This window comes from Pterocles gutturalis, unplaced genomic scaffold (genome assembly GCF_000699245.1).
Source record: "Pterocles gutturalis isolate BGI_N339 unplaced genomic scaffold, ASM69924v1 scaffold36961, whole genome shotgun sequence".
Taxonomy (NCBI): Eukaryota; Metazoa; Chordata; class Aves; order Pterocliformes; family Pteroclidae; genus Pterocles; species Pterocles gutturalis.
The window spans coordinates 1-9,842 of NW_010104222.1; the positions used below are offsets into that span (position 1 = coordinate 1).

The 9,842-nt window shown below is 47.4% G+C and overlaps 1 protein-coding gene across 1 annotated transcript; it reads right to left on the reverse strand.

Annotated features, from left to right (window-relative positions):
• Window positions 1–7,021: 7,021 nt before the first annotated feature.
• On the reverse strand, window positions 7,022–9,379 carry GPRIN3 (GPRIN family member 3). The gene has a single exon (XM_010086993.1). The coding sequence runs from the start codon at window positions 9,377–9,379 to the stop codon at window positions 7,022–7,024; it is 2,358 nt and encodes a 785-aa protein (XP_010085295.1).
• Between the last annotated feature and the right edge of the window lie 463 nt (window positions 9,380–9,842).

Below are 9,842 nucleotides of genomic sequence, written 5' to 3' on the forward strand. Positions count from 1 at the left end.
AATAAAGCCACTACAATACCAGTTGTCATGAGAAGCCCCCGAGTCGGTTTTTTTCAGCTGACTGATTCACTGCCATCCTTTTCATCGTGCTTGCAACAGCCAGGAATTCAAAGTTCACCTGCTCCCTCTGCCTTTAAGCCTGGGTAGAAACTCCCAACGCTTGTCAGTGTGCTACTGAGACCTCAACTTCACACTTAGGTGTGATTTTATGCACCACGAATCCATGGATCTTTCTCTTCCATTTTACTGGGATTCCTCAGGGCAGTCTCTAAACTTGTGTTTGACCTACTTGAAACCATTCATTCTGAACTGGGCTAAGGGAAGTGTTGTCACAAGGACCCTTCAGCAGAAGGGTTGCTTGTTGTGGCAGAGCTGCTGAGAAGCATCTGAGACTCATATTCTGCAGCAGACAACCGCTGGGGACTTCGCTGTCAGAACTGTCAGTTATTTCCATGCCAGAGATGGTCAGTCTAAGCAGAAAGCTAACAAAAATGTAAGGTCTAGTATTTCAAAAGGGACTCAGTTGACATGATTCTGTTCCTAATGAGCTCAGATGCTTGCTATCACTCATAGTCTTTGTGCTTTGTGGATTTGCACAAAGCTGGGGAGCCTGTGGGCATCTCTGTACACCCCTGCCACTGCACATTCTGTTAACAGTCTAGACATGGAGGTTGGCCAACTGGTATTTTTTTTAGATATGGCTGTGGGAATTTTTTTAGAGACCGGATAAGGAGAAAATCCTTGTTTCTGTACTGCAGAGTGATCTAAACTTGCCTCAAAGTAGTGGAAAATGCCAAAACTCCAGCATTCAATCAGAAGGGCAAAGGGAAAAAAATTGTCTTGGAGTATGAGTAATGCATGAGACGTGCACACATATACACCCCTTTCAAACATGGACACAGTCACACATAAGCTTACCTACAGCAAACTTTTTTTTAGAGGAAAAAAAATTTCCTCTTTGTGTGACTTGGCTCAGTAATAACAACATTTTCTTCTTTAAAGAAGCCTGAAAGGTGAAAGATACATTTCACATTGCAAAATCTTCCTTGCCAGGATTTGATGCAAAATCCACATCATAAACTCTGGAATGGAAGAGCTGCTCAGAAAAGCACAAAGCAGATAAAACAATAAATCTCAGAGTTTAAAAAAAAAAGGGGGGGGGGATTATATTCATTTCAATTTGGCTCAATACAGCTGTAATATGTCATTTTTTTCTTTTAAACATCTACACTGACTCAAGTGGGATAATTTACGCCTCTAAGAGAACACTGCAGCCGTTTCAAGGTACAGGACCTGATGTTCAGGCCCATGGACCACCAGAGCATCCAATGACTCCAGAGACTGTAGTGTGCAGCATCTGGATAGGGATCTATGTGCGTCTCTTTGGGATGACTGAAAATACTGACTGCTCATACAGGCATCACAGAGTCACCAAAGAAAAAAACAAAACCAAACCGGCAGAATATGAGAGGTTACAAAAACAGGGGGAAAAAAGGAGGGGAGAGTTTCCTTCAGACCATAGCCCTTAACTTTCTAAGACCATGGATAAGTTGTCTCTCATTCAGAGCAGCCATTTCCATGAGCTGGGTGTGAAAGACTTACTCTGTCTGGGTAACCTTTTGCTTTCATTTTAAAAAGATGTAGAAGGATAGACACTGAAAAAGACAATGGAGCTAACCAGCTAATAAAATTTGTATTTTCACCCAAACCTTGCATATACTGAGATGAGCAATGAAACACTGGTATGGTAGATTCCATCAAGTTTCCAAACTGAAAACCAGTGGCAGTCAACTTGAATTTTTCCATCAACACTGACTTTCATTTGGATTTCCACTTTAACACTTCAACATGGTCATGATATTCAAGATAAAAGCTAGTGTTATCTTTAGAGCATATATTCACCTTTTCTGAATCCTGTGAACATACTTCTCCAAATAGTGCATTTTACAAGCCCTTAGGCAGCAGCAGCAGTAATAAACTGAGGCTGTTTGCCTAGTGGTTTTGTTGAATCACATCTGAATAGATCTATACACACTAACAAAATACAGAGCCTTTGGAAATGTTCGTTTTCCTAAAAGCCATGGGACACCAACAATATGAAAAATGTGTGAGCTCAAAATACACAAATTGGCAAAACTTAAGCAAAACATTGGCTTTACAGACAGGAATGGGAATTCCTTGTGAAGCAAGCAATCAACCACATCAACTGCATCAACTTTGTTTTACTTCATTTTTAGTCTTTCCCTCCCCATGTTTCTCCACAATTCCTTCTTGTATATTCAAAAGAAAGTTTTCTTCCTCTGAAATGAAGAAGACAGATATTTTCCTACTTGACCCTCCAGCTCTTTGCCCACTCTTTTTTTCCAAGTCAGCAGAAATGAGGAAGGACTGCAGCACTTGTGCCCAAGGCAATGCAAAGCTGGCAGACACCAACCACGTCACAGCCTCACGCAAAATCCAGGACTATATTGCAAATTGCCTGCAATGAGGTTCTCCTGCAACTCAGGTTTTTTTATTGGCAACACTGAAACATGCTTATTCTCACCTTTCCTAGTGGAAAGCTCCTGAAGTGAAACTAGAAGTAACTCTTCCATATGTATTCACTGTTTTTATTAATGGTTCTGGCCATGTCAACCTTCCCAGAAGATACAGCCAACAGGGAAGAGTTTCCTGAAAATTAGCTTGTTTCCCAAAATGTCTCATCTTGCAAGAAATTGAATTTAAGGGTTACTTCAACTGGCTAGGCTGCCACACAGGTCTGTTTCTTTTTTTTTTTTCCATACAGATTTACTCTTGGGAATGACAAAGTACTTTCTGTTTTGAACCCTCTTTTTATTAGCCCAAATGGATTTCCTTGGTTGTTAACAATTCAACCAATGCAATGTGGCTCAGAGTCACTGAGCCGAGAAAAAGAGCAGGGTCGTGGCACACGAATCATCCCTCCCTACCCTCTGCCATACCGCTACTCCACGCACACTTCCATTTTTGACACTGACATGACACCAAGAACCCTCTTTCTGGGCTGCTACAAGACCCCTCACATGCATAATATTTGCTAATTACTACCCAAAACGTGGTTCTGTTTTGCTGGTGGTGAAAGATGCATCATCCCTACGAGGATTCACTTCGTCATTTAGACACTGTACGCAGGAGAAAGCATGAATTACCAGTGTTAAACTAGCAGGTTGCCTACAGTCTGTCCTAGCAAGGCAAAGTGAAAACGTAAAATATTTCCCATGAGATGTGCTGGTGATTATTGACTCATTTTTGTGTATTGGTTTTTTTTGGCACGTTATTGCTTGGCTTCAAACGCAAGCCTGCAGGACTTCCATGCCCACCAGGCAGCGTCACCCACATTCTGCAGTTTTTCTTTGCACTCGTATTTTCCCAGAATACAAAAGCACAGTGTTCTGCTGACCACTCTGGTTTTTCCAGTTATGCCCAGGCAGTTGTTCAGATGCATCCACTTAGTAACCTGCCTGTCGGTGTTTTGTGGTACGTTATGTATTGGTACAATTTTCCTGGAAGAAAGGTCAGTCAGGGTGGGAGTTGTCAGTGGACTGGCTGGTGAAGACTCACAGCTGGAGGCAGCTGCAGGGAACCAGGAGAGATCTCCCATTCCTCACGAAGAGTTAATTCCAGTGCTGGCCCAGCACCCTGCTCATTCGTTGCCAAGCCCAGTTTGGTCTCAATAAAGCCACTCATACCCACGTGCTAGAAATGTTTTGGATAGGTTAAGCTAAAGGATAAAGTTCATGGAAATCGGTGAATGCGCGATAGCCATTTATTCTCCTCTGGAAAAAAAGAAAAAAAGACAATCCATTTCTATATTCAGACTGAGCATATTTGTAAAGGGAGAGTTCAGAGTAAGCTGGCTCACGACGCTACAGCGAGGGGGACAGTGGAGAGAGGGACACGTGCTAAGCCAAGGGAGACCTTCTCAGGAAGACAGAGGAGAAGGGAGCAGCAGAAGGGAGGCGAAAGGAGCAGCACAAAGCCTTGGACCTGGACAGGACACAGCAAACACCACGGACAACTCGGGGAACCTCTTCAGGGCTGACACAGACACAACGTGGGAAGAGACATTGAACTTGTCAACTAACCTGACCTAAGGAGACTGCCAGTATTAATCCCACACAAAATTTCACAGGAAACTCACACCTCAGACACTGCTAGGAAGGAGAGGGAAACAGTAGTACTAATGGAAAAAAAGGCAGGTAACTTTCCTCCTGGTAGGCAGAGGTGGGAAGACACTCTCTTATATGGTATTTCAGACTCAGCAATGTAAATAAATGACATACAGAAATGGAACAAGGATGTGCCATAAAGTCCCCAAATATATACCAGAGGAAAACTGGGAGTCAATTCAGTACTACGCCTAGGGGCAACACCTTTCACTGAACTGAGTTAAAATACCGTATCTTACAGTATTTTACCTCTCTGCTGGGGAAAAATTGCCCCTAAACAGCTGCTTTAAAGGCTTGGCAATTGACAGACTCAAAAAGTCTGGCCTTCTGAATAGCAGGGGACCACCTCAGGTCTGCTTCACAGAAAAAAATGAAAAAAAGAAAAAAGGAAAAAAGATATTAATACTCACACTGTGTAAACCGGCAATATTTACAGAGTAAGTTGTAAGAGTAAGATCTACAGGATTAAGTCAGGTGTGTGGTACTAGAGACAGAAATAAATTATCATCATGATTCATGACTAATCTTTAATGGAATAAAAATAACCCCTATTTAACTCTGGTACTCTGCAGGATCACAATATCCAAATCCTCAGTGCTTTGCAGAATTGAAAACCAAATTTTCTACAAACTGCAGGAGTTCCCCAGACTCCCATCATGAACTGTCGTGGACAGAATAAAAAAAGCTAATGGGAAACACATTTCCCAGGTTGAAAAATATTATTAAGGTGAGAAATGTGACCAACATACATTTGAGACATTATTGTATATCACACTTCTGGAGAAACAGTCACTAAGCTACCTTTTATTAGCAGTTTCTACAACTTTTCTAACATTAGAAATACAGTAAAGATTGTCTCAAGATTTCAGTACTTCTGTAAAATGTTTCAAGTTAACAATATAATGGTTTATAATATAGAGAGCATTAGGTATAACAAAATACGCACAGGCTAAATAAATGGTATTCGGTTTATGAAAGGCAGCAAGAAAAGCACCAAGTTGGGTGCTGAGCTGTTGGAGAGTAGTGTAGGGGAGAGGGACCTGGGGGTCCTGGTGGACAGCAGGATGACCATGAGCCAGCACTGTGCCCTCGTGGCCAGGAAGGCCAATGGCATCCTGGGGTGTATCAGAAGGGGGGTGGTCAGTAGGTCAAGAGAGGTTCTCCTCCCCCTCTACTCTGCCCTGGTGAGACCGCATCTGGAATATTGTGTCCAGTTCTGGGCCCCTCAGTTCAAGAGGGACAGGGAACTGCTGGAGAGAGTCCAGCGCAGAGCCACAAAGATGATGAAGGGAATGGAGCATCTCCCTTATGAGGAAAGGCTGAGGGAGCTGGGTCTCTTTAGCCTGGAAAAGAGGAGACTGAGGGGTGACCTAATTAATGTTTATAAATACGTGAAGGGTGAGTGTCAGGAGGATGGAGCCAGGCTCTTCTCTGTGACATCTAGTGATAGGACAAGGGGCAATGGGTTCAAGCTGGAACATAGGAGGTTCCGCTTGAGTATGAGGAAAAACTTCTTTACAGTGAGGGTGACAGAGCACTGGAACAGGCTGCCCAGAGAGGGTGTGGAGTCTCCTTCTCTGGAGACATTCAAAGCCCGCCTGGATGCGTTCTTGTGTGATCTGATCTAGGTGTCCTGCTCCGGCAGGGGGATTGGACTAGATGATCTTTCGAGGTCCCTTCCAATCTCTAACATTCTGTGATTCTGTGATTCTGTGAAAATACTAAAAAAAAAAGTAGAGTCGGCTAAGGACCTAAAAGAAAAAAAAAAAAAAAAAAAATCAGTGTAATCCACTAGATAGGTAGGCTCATGGACCCAGATGCACAGGATAGCCTGCTCCCATGGGAAAACATTACTGTGCATCTCTGGAGAGAGAAAAAAACCATCCATATCACTTCAATGAGCGATTTAGAGGAGAGGTGCTCAGCGCTGCGGGAGGCCGGGAGCAGGGGCTGAGAAGCCAGAAGGGCTCGCTGCTTTCGGCAGGCTTGGCTGGAGCGCCTTAGAGTGAGCAAAAGCACCGTCCTGTCGGCTGTGGGTACATCTCCTGACCTGCTCTCTCACCCCTCGCCTGCCACGCCTGCATCGCCTGCTTCTGCCTTAAGCGTGGCTGATGCAGGGGTGAAAAGGCCCGCAGAATATACCCCTCTCTCACCTCCCCGTCTAGCCATGAAAATCCCATTGACTTAACTTCTTCTTCCAGAGAGATAATCCCTCAGCCTTGATCCTCGCTCTGTGCCTGGTGCTCCATTTCAATGGGAAGGGAAGACCTGGCTCTCCAGGGCTCATGTGAGAACGGTGCCCCACAGTACCAGCAGAAGGGAGACTGCTCAGTGATCAGCGTCTGTAGCCTCTGCACGGACTTGCCTCAGCGTGGGTGACTTACACACCAGGAAAGCTGTCTTGCATCAGGTCTTTACAGCTGTTGGACCTTAGTTTCACCTCACCCGGCTTCCCCCAGCCCAGCCCTTTGCATAAGGCCTCGCGATGCACACAAATAACTTCCCACCATAATGCTGACAATCCCTCTGCTGCTTGCTTTATCAGAAGGTGCTGCTCTCCCTGCAGCAAGGTCGCAATTTCGATTTGTGCTTTGCTAAGTGCCTAGCTTTTCATCTGACAGCGGTCAGGGTGGGGGCGTAACGGGGAAACACACCAGCTGTGGCAATAATAACAGCGTGACAGAGCGCGCGGCTGCTCAAAAAAACAAAGGGGAATAATTTTCCACTGTTGCTGCATCACAACCCCAATCACACAACTGAACAGCAGGACTCGGGACTGGAGGGGAGGGATTCTCTCTACCACCGCAGACATATATTCATCCCTGCCAACCACGTCAGTCTAACACAGAAGAGGGAGCAGGTCGGACACAGCAATTAGGACGCCTAAAATTCTGCAGCATGGACTGGAACACATTGTGCTGCCTCCCTTTCAGTTTTTTATTTGAGGATGTATCCGAGGAAATGGATTTCCGGGTCTGGCTGTTCTGGGCCCGGATCAGTTTCTCGTGTTCCCGGATTTGTCTCTGTAAGTGGTTCTGGATGGCAATTCCCAGGGACTCTGGATCGAGGGAAGCACCGTAAACCTCCCACGTCATGCCTTGCTCATCCCAAACAACGTCCCTGACATGCTTAGACTGCTTCACCTGCACTTTCGCCTCCATGGCCGGGGTGGGCTGCTTTTTGTTTTCCCCTAAGAGCGGCAAGGCCTGAGCTGAAGAAGGGGGAGCTGCTGTGCGAGGCTCACGTGTGGACTCCTTAGCCTGGAGGCCTTGCTGCTGGGGAGCTGCTGGTGCCTCTGACGGAGGGCTGGGGCGTGCGGAGCTCACGCAAAGCTCAGGCGTCAGTATTGCCCGCAGGCCCTGGCCGCCAGCCATCTGAGCCTGGCCAGCACCTCCATGGCCTCGGCCCTCCTCCTGTTCACCTGCACCCTCTGAGCATGCCTTCACGCGGACAGAAGCGGGTTGGCTGCTAACATCCATCCCTCCTTTAGGATCGAGCACCACTGAGTTTTCTTCCTTGGGTTGTACCACAGATTGATTAGGAATGGCCTCCCCTTGACTCGCACCCTTGCATTGGGCAGGCTTTTGCTCAGAGCTGCCCAGGACCTCCTTCTGCTCCACGTCACTGTCTGTACTGTAGAGAGAAGGTAACCAGCTGCTTCCTGCGCCATGAACAGTATCTCGCATGCTGTTCTGGGTTCCTGGGACAGCAGCAGCAGATGCGGTGCTTGGCTCACCAGTGCTAGACCCAGACTGTGCTGGGGCTTGATCACTGGAGTCAGCAGCAAGCTGCTTACCAGGGATGGGCTTTGGTGGGACTGGAGCATCCATTGGCAGCCCAGCAGCACCCTTGCTGTCACGGGCTGCACCGACCCTTTCAGCATTACCCACCGATGTCCCCTGGGAGGCAACGGCTGCAGGGTAGGAGGGGAGAGCAGGTTTGGCATTATCTGCTGAGGCTGGAGACACCACGTCAGATGGGACCTCAGGCAGCTTGGCAGGCTGGGTGTGGGCTGAAGCACCTACAGCTGTAACAACAGTCAATTCTGGGGTGACACTGGGAGAACATGGGGGCTTTTGTTGTGAGGGGAAGCTGTCAGTAAGTACAAACTGGCTCAACCCCATACCTCCTTGGTAAATTATGTGCAGTTCTTCCTTCTCCTCCAGAGGACGATTCCCTTTTAAGAAGGCAGCAAGGATGCTGGGGCTGGTGGAGGCCGATTTGCTCTCCACGGTAGCCACGGCCTGCACCTCAGCATCTTGCCATGTCCTGCCTACTGCTTCCTGAGTTAAAGAGCTGCTCTCCGACTGAACTGTCATTGTACCCGTTTCTCTGAATTTGGAGAGCTGAGCATGGCTTGGACTCCCTGGCTCGGTGTCCACATTGTGTACGGGATGCGGACTCTCGTGGCCAGGCTGGGCTGGTGCCTCACTGCTCTGCACAGCTTCAGTTTTATCTGTGGGATGCAACTGCACGGTGTCTGCAGCCCCGCTTTTTGCCTCCAAACCAGCCTGTGGGTCTCTCCCCAGGTCAGCTTTGGTGTGCCTCTCTGGCAAGGCCGACTGACATGCAGCAGAACCAGTTTTTTCTGTTTCCCTGTCTTCTTCCCCTCTATGCAGAAGGTTTGCCTGAGAAGTACAGCAGGACTCACTACCCCTCATAGGGTCACCTGGGGAAGAATAATTTGACACCTCAAGTGCCGGCTGAACATCAGTCCCCTGAGGTTTCAAGGCAGAGTCATCCATTTGCATCAGGGAGCTTGTTTTCACCTGGCTGCCTTGCACAAACTGCCGGGAGCTCTGGGGGGCTGGCATCATCTCTGGCCTCCGCCCCACCGAGGGGGCTCCTGCTGCAGCGGGGACTGATGCTGCTGGTCCCCGGCAGCAACCAGCAGGCTCTACAGCCAAAGGACCCCCCTCCGCAGCTTTGCTGGTGAGCCCGGGAGGGCTAGCATCGTCCTTGCAGCATCGCTCGCACCTCTGCGTGCTGGCAGCCGCCATGCATTTCAGGTCGAACAAGCAAACGCCAGCAGAGCCGGACAGCGTGCACGGGAAGCCATTGCTGGCCCTCTCTCCACCGGGTAGTTGAGACTGGTGCTTAGCAGACTGCAGGTCTCCCAGGTGGTCCTCCTCAGCAGAAGCTGTGACCAGGGAAAGCTTGGCTGATCTCAGAGGATCTGGTACAGTCCCCATGGACTGTCTCCAAGATGTGGTTTGCTGTCAGCTGCTCCTTGGATTTTTCTCGCTGGGCAGCAAGTACACGAGGGAAGTTGTCAGTGACAGGTTTCCTGTAAAGTTAATCTGTTAATGAAAGAAAAATAGTGTTAGCAGCAGTCAGATTTAAGAAGAAAAAGTACCCAGAACAGATTGATTTTACAGCTTGGCAAAAAATACTTGCAGGCAAGGGGGAAGGTGAAGCACCTGATTCTGCCTAAAAGTCACATAAAAGACACGGATTTCAAGGATCTCCCAGTTCCAAGGTCTGGATGAAGAAGACAATACTAGGGACAAAGAAACAACAGCTGCCCTGTTGTTGGTAAATTAATGAAAGCATAATAACATGCCAAGACTGAGTAAAAAAAAATAAATATGAAGTGAAAGCAGGGATGAATGGGAAGGGGAGCAGACTTTGTATGAAAGTTTGAGGTCACAAAAT